Source organism: Sarcophilus harrisii, chromosome 1 (assembly GCF_902635505.1).
Source record: "Sarcophilus harrisii chromosome 1, mSarHar1.11, whole genome shotgun sequence".
NCBI lineage: Eukaryota > Metazoa > Chordata > Mammalia > Dasyuromorphia > Dasyuridae > Sarcophilus > Sarcophilus harrisii.
In genome coordinates, this window is record NC_045426.1 from 201,399,126 (window position 1) to 201,416,847 (window position 17,722).

Sequence of the window (17,722 nt, forward strand, 5' to 3'; positions counted from 1 at the left end):
TACTATATAAACTATTTGGGGAAATAAAGAAATAATACTGCCAAATTCCTTCTATGACACAAATATAGTACTGACACCTAAACCAGGAATAGCCAACACAGAGAAAGAAAATTACAAATTACAAAATATTGATGCAAAAATGTTAATGCATCTGACTGATCTCCAAGTCAAAATGGTCACATCATATACATTTAAAAGGTAAAATTCAAAGAATAATGCTGTAAGTGAATAATCTTGATGGGGTTGTTTCCAAGAAACATTTCCAAGAATCTAAAAAAGCACAAAATATAGCATTATGCTTCTAGTTTCCTTCGAATTATGATGAATATAATCATTCTTACTTTACTTAGATACTTAAAAATGATACCAAAGATGATTAACTTCTCTATCTTATAACAACAATAGCAACAACAACAAATTATTAAGCAAAACTGACGAATGGAGAAACCACAGACAGCATATGCAATATTCTGCACCCATATTCCCCCATCTCTCTCCCAATGTGATTTTTTTAAAAATCATCTGTTAAATAAATCAAATGTTAAATAAAATGTTAGCAAAGAAATTACAGAAATTTATCAGTAGAATAATACAGTATGATTATTAAGTGAGATTTGCACCAGAATTGCAGGGTTGGTTCAATATCAGGAAAACTGTTTTCATAATTGACTGTTATCAATAGGAAAACCAATAGAAATAATATAATAATCTCAATAAATGCAAAAAAAGCTTATGACAAAATACAGCACCTGTTCCTGATAAAAACACTAGAAATTATACGAATAAAAGGAACTTTCCTTAAAATTTCCTTAAAATAATATAAATAATAAAAAATAAAATTATATATAAATATATGTAAATATAAATATAAACCTAATATAAATAAAAAATAGAATAAAATAATAAGCAAACATTACATGGAATAGAGAGAAGCTGGATATACTCTCAGGAAGATCAGAGGTGAAAAAAGGATGCTCATTATTACCACTATTATTCAACCTTGTACTAGAAATGTAGACTTTAGCAATAAACAAAAGGAAAAAGAAATTAAAGGAACTAGAATAGGCAATGAGAAAATAAAACTGTCACTCTTTGCAGATGATATGATGAAATATACTTAAGAGTATCCTAGGAAGTCATCAAAAAACCTACCGGAAACAATAGGTTTAGCAAAGTTTCAGAATATAAAATACACCCATACAAATCATCAGCATGTTTATATATTATTGACAAATCACATTAGCTAGAAATAGAAAGAGAAATTTCATTTTAAATTATTGTAGACAAAATAAAATAGTTGGGGGTCTATCTGCCTTCCAAGACAAACCTAAGAACTATATGAATACAATCACAAAACACTTCTCACACAAATAAAGTCATATCTAAACAATTGGAAAAGTATCACTTGCTCTTGGGTAAGCCCAAGGATATATAATAAAAATGACTATTCTGCCTAAATTGGTCTATTTGTTCAGTGCCAAAGCAATCAAACTGCCAAAAAAATTGTTTTATGGAAATAGAAAAAATAATAAAATTCATCTGGAAGAACAAAAGGTAAAGAACAGAATTAATGAAAAAAATATAAATGATAGTGGCTTAGTATGACCAAATCTAAAATTATATATATATATATATATATATATATATATATATATATATATATTATATATATATATATTTTTTTTTCAAAGAAGCAGTCATCAAAATTATTTGTTCCTGGCTAAGAAATAGTAATAGTGGACCAGTGGAATAGATTAGATCCACACAACACAATAATCAAGGAAGGCCTGTAGAATTTCGTATTTAATAAACTCTCCAACTCTAGTTTCTGAAATAAGAATTGACAAAACTTGCTGGGGAAATTGGAAGATAATGTCAGAAACTTGACATAAGACCTACATCTCAAACCCCATACCAAAATAAGGATCAAAATGGGTTTATGATTTGGGCATAAAGGATGATATCATAAACAAATTAGGAGAACAAGATCTTTGGAAAAGGGAGGGATTTATGACCAAAGAAGAATTAGAGAACATTATAAAAGGCAAAGTAGACAACTGTGATTACATTAAATTAAAAAGTTTTTGCACAAACAAAACCAACAAAAACAAGATTAAAAGGGAAGTTCAGTATGGGGAAAAATGTTGACAGCCAGTATTTCTGATAAAGGTCTCATTTCCAAAATATATTAAAAACTATGTTAAATTTATAAGGATACAAGTCATTCTCCAACTGATATCTGGTCAAAATTTATGGACAATTTTCATATAATAAAATTAAAGTCATGTTTAGTTATATGAAAAAATGCTCTAAATCACTATAGATTAGACAAAAATAGAAATTTCTCTGAGGTACTACCTCATACCTCTTGGATTGGCAAAGATGACAGGAAAAGATAAATGTTGGAGGGGATGTGGGAAAACTGGTACAACAAAAATGGTACACACATTGTTGGAGGAGTTGTGAAAGGACCCAATCATTCTGGAGAGCAATAGGGCTATCAAAGTGTGCATACTCTTTGACCTAGCAGGGCCATTACTGGATCTGTAACCCAAGGAAATCATAAAGGATGGAAAAAGACCCACATGTGCAAAAATGTTTGTAGCAGCTCTTTTTGTGGTAGCAAAGAACTGGAAAATGAGTAAAGGTCCATCAATAGGGGAATGGCTTAACAAATTGTGGTATATGAAGATAATGGAATATTATTGTTCTGTGAAAAATGATGAACAAGCTGATTTTAGAAAGGCCTGAAAAGATATACATGAACTGATGCTGAGGAAAACAAGAACCAGGAATATATTGTACACAATAAATGTACGAATGTGTTATGATCAACTATGAAAAACTTGGTTCTTTTTAGTAGTTCAGTAATTCAAAGCAATCCTAATAGTCTTTGAGCAGTAATTGCCATCTAATTCCAGAAAAAGAACTAAGGAGACTGAATATAAGTCATCACATGGTATATTCATCTCATTTTCCTGGGTTTTTTTTTTAATCTCTCTCATGTTTTTTATTTTTGTTCTGATTTTTCTCTCTCAATATGATTCACAAAGCAATGTATATTAAAAATAAATCCACTACACAAAAAATACTATTGCCTTATACTATGCTTGACATAGCGTAAGTTGTGTATTGGTTAAAGTATAGGGATCAAAGTTCTTCCCAATCTGTACACACAATTTCTTAAGCTTTGAAAGTATTCAGTATTTTGAATTTTTTGGAAACTAATTTCCTTAAATAATTAGAAATAGTGAAAAAGTATTCTTTGACTCCAGTTGTATAAAAGAGTTGCAACTGTATGTAGAGGAATAAATGGATAGAAAATGAAAAAAAACATGAAAGAAGGAACTGAGTCCAAATTGCATCTCTGACCCTACCTGTGCAATCTTGAGCAAGTCACTTAATTTCCTTGGGCCTCAGTTTCCTCATCTGTAAAATGAGTAATCTGTAAAATCTGCAAAATGTATAAGACTCACTCTGAGGTTCCTTCCAAATCTAATTTTATGATCTTATGATCTGCTGTTTTGACTGAATTGATTGTTGATAAAGTAGTAATTTTGAAAGGTTATTTCATTTAATTTATTGCCTAATTGACAGAAGAGAGTGGTGCAATCATTTTGTTATTATTTATCTATACCCTATATAAAAATTATCATTCTAATTACTCTTCTTTTAATTATTCCCTATTTATCCTGTATATTTGCTTTTTGCATGTTGTCTCCCCCGTTAATTTCAAATTTCTTGAAGGCAAATACTGTTTTTGCCTCTATTTTGTTATCCCCAAAGTTACACAATGCTTAGCATACAGGAGGCCTTTTATAAAGGTTTGTTGATTGGTTGTCATTGATCTAAACATAATAGTTATATAATGTAAAAACATTCATTTATAATTTTATTTTTACCTTAATTTCATTTTTTGTTAAGTTTATTATTTGACAATTGAAAGAATTGTAAAGAAAAAAAAGTTCAGATTTAAGTACTTACCCAGATTATCATCATTATGAGTAAGTTCAAACCCTGGGTAGCAGAGACAGTTATGGGATCCAACTGTGTTTTTGCATATTTCATTTCCACACAGATGATCCTCACATTCATCAATACCTAGGAAAAAACATTTACATGTCATATATAATGTATGTATTATATATTTTTTCTCCATATCAAATATAGTATGAACATTAACAAATTCTATGAATTAATTTGCTCTTGCTTACTAAAACCTTACAAGTGAAATTAATCGAAAAATCAAGTTTGAATCACTGATTACTTTGAATAAGAGAATTTTTTATTAATATAACTTTTTTTGCTACATACAAGAGTTATGTGTACTTTTAGCAGACCTGAGATACTAAGTGGAAGAAACCTATGTGTTATTAGTATGAACTTAATAAACATATTAGTGGATAAATAGTTCTTCCAAAAACCTCTTTTTTGATTAAGACATGACCATTAATCATCTTAAATTTTCTCCAAGAAACCTTGTTTCCATTATTGTGTTTTAAGCAAGCCTCTGCTTAATAGTGATTAATAGCATCTGACTGATCTCCAAGTCAAAATGGTCACATCATATACATTTAAAAGGTAAAATTCAAAGAATAATGCTGTAAGTGAATAATCTTGATGGGGTTGTTTCCAAGAAACATTTCCAAGAATCTAAAAAAGCACAAAATATAGCATTATGCTTCTAGTTTCCTTCGAATTATGATGAATATAATCATTCTTACTTTACTTAGATACTTAAAAATGATACCAAAGATGATTAACTTCTCTATCTTATAACAACAATAGCAACAACAACAAATTATTAAGCAAAACTGACGAATGGAGAAACCACAGACAGCATATGCAATATTCTGCACCCATATTCCCCCATCTCTCTCCCAATGTGATTTTTTTAAAAATCATCTGTTCACTAAGATCAAATTGATCATTCCATTAATTTGTTTAGTTGCCTTTTTTGGTCGTTTCCATTTGGATTATTATAGTAATATGTCTGGTTCTGGTTCTGGTTCTGGTACCTTCAGCCACTCAAGTTTATAATCTTGGATTCTGATTTTTCCTCACCTCACTTATCCAATCAGTTGACAGACTTCTCATATCTACCTTTCTAAGATCTCTGATCACCTGACTGCTGTTTTCTGTTCACAACTATATCTTTACTAAAGGATTCACTAATTATTTTTGCCAATTATTATTCCAATGGCTTTGTGGGTTTCCCCATTTCAAGTATCTCCTAACTTCAGTCTATCCTATACATTGCTGTCAGTGCTTTTCCTCAAAGCACAGATCTGACCATGAAACTTTTCAATACTACCAATGACTTCTTATTGCCTTTAGGATAAAATGCCAATTTGTTCCAATAGCCATGAAGGTAAAGGTAGCAGAAACAGAAGTTATAAACCACTACAAGTTTCATCAAGTATTGAAGATTACAAGATCATTCACTTGTCTTGACTTTTGTCTTGCCACTGAACTTTGACGACTTAGGAAAAATGGGACCAAAGACTTTACACAATTCTGCCTCATTTATATCCAGTTCAAGCATAAGTCATTACCCCATGATATCACTGGCATCCTTTGAAAATTAATGAACAGCAGCAAAGATTTTAAAATGTAAACCGTACTGAAACCTGCACAATCCGGGACCAAATTTCTGTGGCTCTCTCTCCTTTCTAGGCATTTTCTATGGCTGTCTTCTATGCTTGGAATATTCTCCTCTTTTCTGCTTGGTCTACTGAATTCTGCCTTCCCATTAGTCTTAATTTTTATTGAAAATCTTCTCCAGCCCATCTTAATTGTAATGCCTTGCCTCTGTAAATTATTTCTTATTTATCCTGTCTATATTTTGGTTTGTATATATTTGTTTCCTCATTAGATTATTTATTCCTTGAGAGAAGGGATAGCTTTTTACCTCTTTTGTACCACCAGCACTTAGACTAGTGACTAACACATAGTAGGTGCTTAATATTTATTGGTTGATTGATTTCATCTATATTCCTGTCATGAGGCAGCATGTTAAAGCTGAAAAAATTGTGTTCATAGTAAATTTGTTATGCTGCATTAGTTTTTAAAAACAGTCTACATATATTTTTCAAGTACTTTATTGAAAAAAAATAGAAACATTATGATATTTTTCTCAGGATATGATACTAATTGAGGAATAAAAAAATTCTTTATATCCCTACCCCAATTTCTGATCCTAGTCCAAGAAACATGAAATGATGCTGATAATAGTGTCTCAGTAAATGATTGAAAAACTTGTTAAGTGCCTGTTATGTACAAGGCACTTGTACTAAAGTAAGCTAAATGTTGGAAATATAAACGCAAGTAAGCAAAATAGACCCTGGTTTTGAGGCTCCATTAATAATTGAAAAAACAATACATATGTAGTAGTGATCAGAGAGGAGTTTGTAAACCCTAAAGCACTATGTAAAATGTGAACCCAATTGTCCATAATTTCATTTGAAATTATATTTCTTTTTTTAGATCATTATTAAAAACACCCAAAAATTGTGCCTAATTACTCTTAACAGCTTAGTGAAAAGTTTAGTTATAAAGAAGTTAACTCAGCCATGAGGCACATAATAAGCACTCATGATGCATAATTAAATACAAAATTTTCTCTATTTTTAATAATTTTGAAGTATTTTTAAGACTTAAGACTGAAATTATTTCTTACCCATGCACATGGTCTGGTCTTGTGATGTTTTAAAACCACTGTGACAGACACATTGATAACTTCCTTGCAAATCCACACGTAAGTCATGACTACAAACATTAGGCATTTCCAAACATTCATTGCGATCTAAAACAAAAATGTAAAATATATGAAATACATAGTATTTACCTGTTGTGATTCCTCAATAATATCATCCTATATTACATGTTCATGTTCTACAATTCTTTAGCCATCCCCAATTCTATGGGTACCTGCTTGTTTTAACCTACTTACTAACACAAAAATACTGGTATGTACACGCTCTGAGAGCTCTTTCCTGGGTCAAAATGGACTGTTTCTATCTTTTACTATGTAAGAGAGTAATTCTCAGAGTTGTGATTTGAAGAGCTCTTATTTTTAAATTTGGAGGCATATTTCATATGTTTGTTAATAGTTTACAATTTAAAATAGATTTTATTGCTATTTTTATCACCTACATTTCCTTTGTGTCCCTACTCCATGTCCTTCCAGAGAATCATCCCTTATGTCAAAGAATTTTTATGAATAAAAATAAAAATATCAGCAAAACTAGTCAACACATTTTTAAAAGCTGATATAATATGCAGTGATCTACACCTAAATATTCTTACCTCTATAAGAAGTAAAAATGTCTTCTTAATATCTCATTTGAGATATTTTTGTTTTTTTTTTTTTGTTTTATCCTAATTTCACAATTCAGTTTCCATTGTTTTTAATTTATATTGTAATCATTGTGCTAGTCACACAATATCACTGCTATAGTTCCTGTAAGTCTTTTCATACTTCATTCTACCATGTTTATTGTTTCTTATAGAAAAATATTTCATTACATTTACATACCATAAATTTTTGGACACCCAGTAATCACTGGGTTATCTACTTTAGTTATTTAGTACTTTGCTACCTCAAAAAGTGATACTCTATAAATACTTTGATGCAGAAGGAGCCTTTAATTATTAATGATCACCTTGAAATATCTGGATAATAGTAGCAACTCTGCATCAAAGAGTATGGAGAAAGCAAAATAAAATATATTTAAACTGATTTCTAGAATGATCAAAGCACTTCACAGCTCTACCAACAAAACAAGAGTTTGCCCCTCTTTCCAAAGTCCTTCCAACTTTGACTTATCCTGTCGTTTGTCATCTTTGGGAATTTGCTATATATGAGAGAAAACTTTATTTTTCCTGAGTTTTTTTTTGGGGGGGGGGAATCTTATTTTTTTTCACAATTTGACTTTTAGGGAAGTGTTTTGCATGACCACATCTGTGTAAATTATATTCAATTACTTGCCTTCTAAATGATAAAAGCAGGGGAGAAAGAGGAAGGGAGAGAATCTGTAACTTAAAAGTTTCAAAAAACAAATGTCTTTTCATAAGAAAAAAATAAAATACTAAATTTAACAAAAATATTTACATGGAGAATTTTGTCATATGTTTGTCAACAATTTTAACATTCTTATTTAAGAATTCCTCATTTATACTAAAACAATTATTTTAAAATAATTTATCAAGTTCTGTGATATGTCCTTTGATCAGTACACATTCAATCCAATTTCTATTATCTACTATATGTATAATTTGGAGTCTTGATTTTTCTAACTATTACAATGTTTGAAAGCTACTACTTAACAGTCTTATTTTAATACTGGTATATATGAAGTACACACACACACACAATACACACATATATGCATGTATATACATATGCATATAGGGATAGGACCAAACTTATGTTGTTCAATATAGAAAATTCAATCAGTACAGATTAGCATTTTTTTGCAATTCAGTCATACAAAGTTGCCTAGAGTATCAAGATGCTGTTAAATCAACAAGCATTTATTAAATGTCTATTACATGCCAGTCATTGTGCTAAAGTGCTGGTGATAAAAAGAAAGGTAAAAAAGTCTCCAAGGATCTTATAATCTAATAGTGAAAGACAAAATATAAGCAATTATGTAAACCAGGACACATTGGACATAAACTCAGAAGGCACTAACTTTACAAAAGACTGGAAAAAGTTTCTTTCAAGAGGTAAGCTTTTAGATGAGACTTCAAGTGAACTAGAGAATTCAGAAGGCAAAATTTGGAGGGAAAAAATGCAAACATGGAAAACATTCAGTGAAATGCATGAAATTGAGAGGTGGAGTGTTTTATGTAAAGAATAGCAACAAAACTAATGTCACTGATCATAGAGTTTGATTAAAAAGCAATAGGTTTATTTTTGCAATTATCCTGCTTGTCATTTTTTATAGAATAATAATATTTCATTATAGTCTTATACTACAACTTGTTCAGTCATCCCCCAATTTGGTGCACATCCCTTTAGTTTCCAATTCTTAACTACAATAAAAAGAGTTTCTATAGTTTTGTGCAAATAAGTCCCTTTCCTTTTATATCTTTGGGATAGAGACCTAGAAGTGGTATTTTTTGATCAAAGGATATACAGAGTTTTATTGTCCTTTGGGCATACTTCCAATTGCTCTTCAGAATTATTGAATCAGTTCACAACTTCACCAAAAGGTTATTGGTATCCCAATTTTCCCACTTTTTTTGTCATACTAGCCAATCTGCTATGTGTAAGGTGATATCTCTGAGTTGTTTTACATTTTTATTTTCTATTCAATAGTTATTTAGAGCATTTTTCCTATGACAATAGATATCTTTGATTTTAGACAAATAAACTGAGCAAGATGTAAATGAACTACTTAAGGAAAAGTAACTAGGACAAGATGGATTTACAAGTGGATTCTAACAAATATGTGAAGAGCAATTAATTCCAATACTATATAAGTTATTTGGGAGTGAAAGAAGAGTTCTATGAATTTTTTTCTATGCAACAAATATGGTTTTGCTATCTAAACCAGTAAGAGCAAAAACAGAGAAAGGAAATTATAGATTTATTTCCCTTGCAAAGATTGATTTATATCAATATATCTCAAATTATAAACTGCATCCAAGCTGCATTTCACTTGGAATGCAGGAACAGTTTAGTGTTAAGAAAACAATCAGAATAATTGATTAATAAGAGAAAGAAGAAAAATCATATAGTTATATCTAAAGATACCAAAAAAGTTCTTGATAAAATTACAACACCATTCCTATTAAAACACTAGAAAAAATAACTGAAGCTTTTCTATGAATGATAATAAAATAAAAATTAAACAGTATCTGTAAAGGGTATAAACTAGAAGCTTTCTCAGTAAGACTGGATGTGAAGCAAGGATGTACATTATTATCACAACATTATTTAATATTGCATCAGATATGCTAGCTGTAACAATGAGACAAGAAAAAGAAATTAAAGGAATAAAAATAGGCAATGATGACACAAAACTATCATTCTTTGCAGATGACATACTAGTATACTTAACAGGTTTCTAGAGATTAAACTAAAAAACTAACTGACAAAATTAACTACTTTAGGAAAGTTGAAAGGTTAAAATAAATCCCCACACAAATTGTTAGCATATATATAAATATTGCCAACAAAACTTAGCAAGAAGAAATAGAAAAATTCTTTTTACAGATATATAAAAATATAAAAAAAAATATTTGTATAAAACACTTAGGAGTTATCTTGTCAAGATAAACTCAGAAATTATACATACAAAATTACAACAACAAAAACCACACAAATAAAGACAAATCTAAACAACAGGAGAAATATTAATTGCTCCCATATTGAAAGACTGCATCTTTCATAGTTTAACTGACAACTCCACCTAAATTTACCGACTCAGTTTTACATCAATTAAATTATCAAATAATTATTTTATAAAGCTAGAAAACATTATAACATTCATCTGGTAGAATTGTCAAAAATATAGGAGAATAACAGAAAAAAAAAGTGAAAGTAGGTAGCCTACCAGTACCACATTTCAAACCATATTACAAAGTAGAAATAATCAGAAGAACCCAATGCAGTTTTAAGTAATAAGAGTGATGGATTGGTGAAATAGATTAGATATATAATATATACTAATAAATGATCACAGTAATTTAGTGTTTGATAATGTAAAGATCCAAGCTTCTGGAGTAAGAATTCTATACATTTGAGAAAAAAAAATTAAGAAAACTGGAAAACAGTTTGATAGAAACTACATCTCATCCTATATACTGAAGGAAGTACATGGATATATAATTTATCATAAAGGGTGATATTAGTGAATGAGATTAGAGAATGCGAGAATGGAAGAAATTACTTGTAAAATTCCTGGATAGAAGAATTCTTAACTAAACAAGACAAATAAAGATAAAGATAAAATAGTCAATTTTTCGTAATAAAATTTTAATGTTCTGCACAAATATATATGGACCTGATCTAAATTATGAAAATAAAAGCTATCACTGAATTGATAGTTAAAATTTATTACCAGAAAATTTTCAGATAAAGAAAGTTATCAATACTAACATGAAAAAATACTCCTAATCACTAATAATTTTTGCTGTTATTCAGTCATTTCAGTCATGCGTCAATCTCTATGCCCTTATTTAAGGCTTTCTTGACAAAGATACTGGAGTGGTTTGTCTTTTTCCTCCTCTAGCTCATTTTACATATGAAGAAACTGAGGCAAAAATTAGTGACTTGCCCAGGATCACATAGCTAGTAAATTTCTGAGGCCAGATTTGAACTTGGGTCCTGCTTACTACATGTTCATACCTCTATTCACCATCATATACCTGCCCTCACTAATAAATGAAAATTAAAACATTGAGATACAACTCCCTACATATCAGATTGGCTAAGATGGAGGTATGTGAAATGACAAATATTGAAGGGAATGCATGAAAATAGAGACAATAAGGCACTAATTGGTAGTGCTGTGAATTGGTCTGACCATTCTGAAGAACAATTTGGAACTCTGACTTCAAAATATAAAATTCTGTTTTAATTCATCAATACTGCCATAGGTCAATTCCCCCCAAAAATTAAATAAAAAAGGATTCCAAGGTACACACACACACACACACTCTCTCTCTCTCTCTCTCTCACACAGACAACATGTATATCAACTGTGGTGATAAAGAATTGTAAACTAAAGAATTGAACATCAAATTGGGAAATTATTGAACAAATTATAGATTACTATTATGTGTATGTAATGATGAAAGAAGAATTTCAGAAGTATCTGAGAAGATTTACATTAACTGATGCAAAATGAAGTGAGCAGAACCAGGAGAACAATGTACCCAGTGAAATATCACACTTCCAAAGTATGCATGATGAAAAATGTTGACCACTTCCAGCTAGAGAACTGATAAGACTCAGAATGCAGAAAATAAAGCACTTTTGTTTCCTTTGTCCATTTTTCTTACTTTTTTTCTCAAAACTTGGCTGATGAGGAAATATTTTGCATGATTGTATCTATATGTATACAAATATGCATATATATATACACACATATTATCATAATTCTTTCCATCTCAAAGACTAGGTGAAGAGTTAGGAGGGGCATATTTTGAAACTGAAAATAAAATACAATTTTAAAAATGAAGTTTCTAATATTAATTAAATCATATGGTGTCTATCCTTTCCAAAGAAATTATTATACAAAACTAGATTTTAAGAAAATAAATCTTTATTTTGAATTACCTTCACAGACTAAGAGAAGATCATTGTAATTAAATCCTGTAGGACATTCACAGTGAAAATTGCCAATCTGGTTAGCACAAACATTATTTGCAAAAAAAGCTGGAATCTCCTTGCATTCATCAATGTCTGAAATTGAACAGATGTAATGAAGCATAATGAGGCTTTTCTTTTCCTTCATTTTTTAACAATTTACATACCATTGTGTGTGCATATAATTTGAAACTGATTTCTTCTGTCACTTAAGCTTATAAATACTTTTCTGGTGTATAAAACTTATACAAAATCATGAACTAGATTCTTTCTTCCAAGCCACTAAGAATTAAATGTATTAAATAAATTTAGACTAAACTATAACTATTGCCCACCCAGTGAACCAACTATCATTTGAAACAATATATTCTCATTCAGATACACAAAAGAAACTATCTTTTGTCATCTCTTTGAAAAATGATCAGTATTTTATCTTTAAGAAAAAAGCTACAAGTTCAAAAAAGTCCATCTAGAAAGAAATAGTTCTGTTTTCTAGAACTTAAATTGAACTTAGTAGAAAAAGATATTGAAAAGTTCAACAAAACTCTAGAATTCACCATATTATTTTGTTAAGACATGCTGTAAGATTTCTTACTTTCCAGATAGTTATATTTGGCTTGGATGGGAAGTAGAGTCACTCTGGATTTAGTATTTAACAGCTTTAACATAGCTTTTTTTCCTTTTTGATCTATTGTAGGAATTCAATAATATAAATTGAGAAATTTTTAAATATCAGCAGTTTTCTGCAACATGTGTGCTAATCTGATATTTGTATTTTTTCTGGATATTTGATACTGAATGCTAATACACAGAAAATGAATGAATATGAAAATTTCCCAACATTCATAAAATTTTTAGGTATATTGACTCTGTATAGAATATGATAAGGAAATTAGGGTATAAATATTCTTTAAAAATATTTCATATTTAATTATTTCCTGCGTTCTGAAATATACAAATGGGTAGCTCTTTTAAGAAATGACAATCATTTTCATTTAGTAGAAATCCAAGTTCCCAAATTCTCAGCATCTGAAGAGGCTTAGCAAAGGATCAAGAATAAGAACAAGAACCATAGCTTCTTTTAGTATTCTGCTATTTTAAAACACCATAATGATTTTTAATATTGTATGTAAACATATGCACATATTACATGTAAATAAGTAGATCTGGGGGAAAAAAAAACTTACCTATAACTTTGCCTGTATGAATGTCAAAAGTAAACCCAGGAAGATTTCCACATATGGCTTTAAATTCAACTTTAAAACAAAAATAAAGCAAATACAATGGTTAAAAAAACACTATCCAATGCAAAAAAACTTCAAAATTATTTCAGAAGTGATTAATGTCAATAATTATTACTGTTTACAATCATAATATATTCATTTCAAATTATATATTACTAAAAAAGGCACAGATTATGACAATATTGTTTTTCTGGGAATTTAGCTTTTTAATTGTGCTTGTGAAGAGAAGAAATGTACAACCTTTTTAAGTTAAAAAGGTACTTATCTTTACTCTATTTTTCTATGTTCTGAAACTAGTTTATTTTGAATCAGTACAAAATAAAATATTAGATATTGCCTATGACTTGAATTTTTCCTTTACTTCAACTAAAATAGGTATATGATTATAACTTAGACAAATTTTACTGCATAGTTGCCATTGTTATATGGTATTCTTTTCTTCTAAACAAAGACATTTCCCTCCTTTTTAAAAAAAATGTTTTTTTGTTCTTAATTCTTCATGGTATAATGAATAAGAGTTGGTTTTGGAGCTAGGAAGAAATGAAGTGAAAGAAGAAGTTGATAGATGGAGTTTTATTTCAGACATTCACTATTTGCAAGATCCTGATCAAACCATTTGAATAATTCCTTCATAGAAAGACTTTTTCTCACATAAGAGTTCCTTCTACTTTGGTGTCAGGAAAACCTGAGTTCAAATACGGTCTTAGAAACACTTATTAGATGCGTTTCCATCAATAAGTCACTTAACCTTGTTTGCCTCTGTTTTCTTGATCGATAAAATGGAGAATATTGTAGCCATCATTAAGGAGTGCTGTGATCATAAAATGAAATAATTGTAAAGCTAAGATTAGCACAATGCTTGGAAAATTTTAGCTATTATATCAATCAGTCAAGATAACATCAACCTGTACTGATTGAAAAAGATAACATGAAGAAAAAAATCTGCTTAATAACTAACAACTATGAGCAAATTTTTTTAATAGCTTTTTATTTGCAAGATATATGCATAGGTAATTTTTCAGCATTGACAGTTGCAAATCCTTTTGTTCCAACTTTTTCCTTCCTTCCCCTCACCCCACCCCTTTCCCCAATGGCAGGTTGACCAATATATGTTAAATATGTTAAAGTATAAGTTAAATACAATATAAGTATACAAATGTCCAGTTAATTTTGAGCAAATGATTTAAATGTTTCCCAAAATTCCAAAATCCCCTTAAACTGAGAGCTATTGTATCATAGATTTAAAATGTATGGGAGTTCAGAAATGCAACTCCCATTTTTTTAATAAAGAAAATCAGGACCTGAGAAAAATTAAATAACTTGCAGAAAGCCATAGAGGCAGTATATGCTTTTTAAATAAAGGCCCTTTACTTCAAATGCATTGTTGCTTTTAAGTCCTCTGACAGCGTCTTCATTAAGTCAGTTTACAAATTTTCAAAGAAACTACATTATATAGAGTCATGTATATGGAAAAAAAGAACTTTTGTACATTTTACCTAAAGATCTGTGAATCTTGTTTTACCCTTGTTGTAACCTCATATTGTACCCTTAAGACTTTCAGCCTACAGCTTTTTATTTTATGTGTTGTCTCCCCTAATTTTGAGAGTGATTTTCATTAAAACACAGATAATGCCCTTTTTTTCTGTTATTTTTTCTGTTTTCTCTGTTAAGATCTCCAGCATAACACAAAGTTTGGCATATAGTATATGCTTATTAAATACATATAAAATTATTAGTTCAAGACCCTTGTCTTTTCATATATAGAGATAGATAGATAGATATAATTTAAGTACTGTATCAGTCAACATTTAATTAGTTTATTAAACTTTACAACTTATATACTTGAAAATCAGGAGGTTAATTTAAGAAGTTTAATATTGCTTTTCTTTTTAAGATATTTATAATATTTATATATTTATAATTATACTTGTTTCCAGAGTAAACTACTAGTTGTTCTATCAATAGTTACCAACTATTATTCTTAGGAGAGCTAGTAATGTCTTTGTAAAAAAAGAATAAACATACTGAAAAGAAATGGATTTTAATGTTTCCAGATCTTTAAGTCAGTATGTGGAGAATATTTTTTGTAAAAGAGAAAATTGGATATTCATCGCTATAAACTGTTTCTAGTTTATACCAGGATACCTATTTTGTCAAGCACTTAATTTGTTAAGTAAATCTGTCTGATCTTCTGGATTGTTTTACCAAAGACTGGTTATTATCATTTCACTAAATATTCAAAATTCAAATGCATATCTAAAATTCATATTCTTATTTAATGATTTACTTTAAAAAAAAAAAAACACACATCACACATGGATAATAAGAAGCTAGCAAATAAGCACTGACCTTGAGCCTATAAGATCTAGATCCGGATCCTTGGCAAAATGAGAATCTAAAGTTTAATACCATACTAACAACACTATGAGCGTAATTTTGGATAAACCAATTAAGCTCTATGGACCACAGTTTCCTCAAACAGAAAATTAAAAAAAAGATTTTAATTAAATAACTTTGAAAGAAAGTTTTTCCAACTCTAAATTTATGATTTTATGATCTTTTCAATATAATTTTCATAATTATTTGTATGTGGAGGAAAATTTGAATGTATATATAGCAAGGAAGGTATTTATATCATCTTAATCCTGAATTAGGAACTGCAGGAATACAAGAAGGAAAAAAAGAAGTTCATTTGGGAATATGAGTTGTTCATATATTTGCTGAGCAAATATAATTTTTATAGGCTAGAGAATATAAAATTGCAAAAATATGGAACCAAGCAATGCTTATTATAAAGCAGAAAAAATTTCAGCTGTAGAGTTTATTAGACATACTTTACAAAATTATATAATATTACTGTTGGCTTCCCAGTGATAAAATAAAATAGTTCATTCATTGAAATTGTTTCAACTCCCAAAGTATTTTTCCTCTAGCCTCCAAACTGTCATGATTTTATATGCACAAGTATTTACACAATAGTAATAACTCACATTTGTATTATCACTTTAAGGTCTACAAAAAGTACTTTACTCATAAAAAACCTGTAAGGTAGGTAGTACAAGGATAAATATTTACATTATACTGATGAAAAAACATTTTTATAGATAATTTTCCAAGGTCATATGGCTAGTAAATGTCCAAATCAGTATTGAATTGCATCTCTTTCTTGACTCCAAGTTCAGCCTTGACAATGCCTCTCAGATCCTAAATTGTCCTGGGTCTAGTGCACATTTGTAATAATGAAAAATTAGGTTCCTACATTGATTTTTAACAGGCATATAAAAGTGAATTCTCACCTGTTCCTGAAGTAGGGCATGGTTCACAAGGTTTATTCCAAGCTTTGCCAAAATTATATGTACAGCAGCACATCCTCTTGGCCACATTAAAAGGTAGCTCATTTTCACAGGTGGTTTTGTTCTGGTAGCAAAAGCTTTTTCTCATGTCTATAAATAGAAAAAATAGTTTTTAAGTGACAAATAAATTAGCTTCAATATTGAAGCACAGACAATTGTAACATATGATCTGGCAGACTTTTTTGAATGTATTAAGAAATTTTCTAAAGTTTTATTAATATAAATTTGACAAAATATATGATATGATATACAAAGAACAGAGAAAAAAAGGATATATGAAACTGTGAATATTTTATATAGCTTGTTTCCTTACATTAAACAGTTAACAAAACTCTCCTACTAGTCACTGTCTCTTTCTGAACTTCTTTCATTTATCTTCTGCAAATTAATGTTTATTGGTGCTCTTTTTCTTTCTCTTTTTGGCATCAGTATATCACTTTTCTCCCTCTAAAATGTTCTTTCCTAAAAAAAAATAGCCTTCCCTTGAAACAAATGAAAATAGCCAATCAAAACAAATTCACACTTTGATCATATTTGAAAATGTCACATTGTATACTGGTAGTCCAGCACTTCTGTTATTATTATTCATCATTGGGGAAGAGTTGTATATTGATTAGCTCTTAATTCTTTCAAAATCTTTTCCATTGCTTAAAGTAGTCATTATATAATTCCTCCGGATTTTGTTCACTTTACTCTAAAATACTTCACATAAATTTATTCAGGTTTCTCTGAATCCAACTTTTTCATCATTTCCCCCCAAATAATTTTATTCCACTATATTCACAAACTAATTTCTTCAGTCA

At 29.5% G+C, this 17,722-nt stretch overlaps 1 protein-coding gene across 6 annotated transcripts in view; it reads right to left on the bottom strand.

The window, feature by feature from the left end:
• The window catches only part of LOC100923239 (fibrillin-2-like), a 117,817-nt gene that overhangs the window by 59,969 nt on the left and 40,126 nt on the right, over positions 1–17,722 (bottom strand). For all 6 annotated transcript variants that reach the window (XR_004234188.1, XR_004234189.1, XM_031968608.1 and 3 more), the window contains 5 exons: positions 16,863–17,009; positions 13,510–13,578; positions 12,293–12,418; positions 6,680–6,805; positions 3,985–4,101 (listed from right to left, as the gene is read on the bottom strand). Coding sequence is in view for 4 of the 6 variants with exons in the window: in XM_031968608.1 (XP_031824468.1) it covers positions 3,985–4,101; positions 6,680–6,805; positions 12,293–12,418; positions 13,510–13,578; positions 16,863–17,009 (585 nt within the window). In the remaining 2 variants the exon portion in view is untranslated. The remainder of the gene's footprint in view (positions 1–3,984; positions 4,102–6,679; positions 6,806–12,292; positions 12,419–13,509; positions 13,579–16,862; positions 17,010–17,722) is intronic.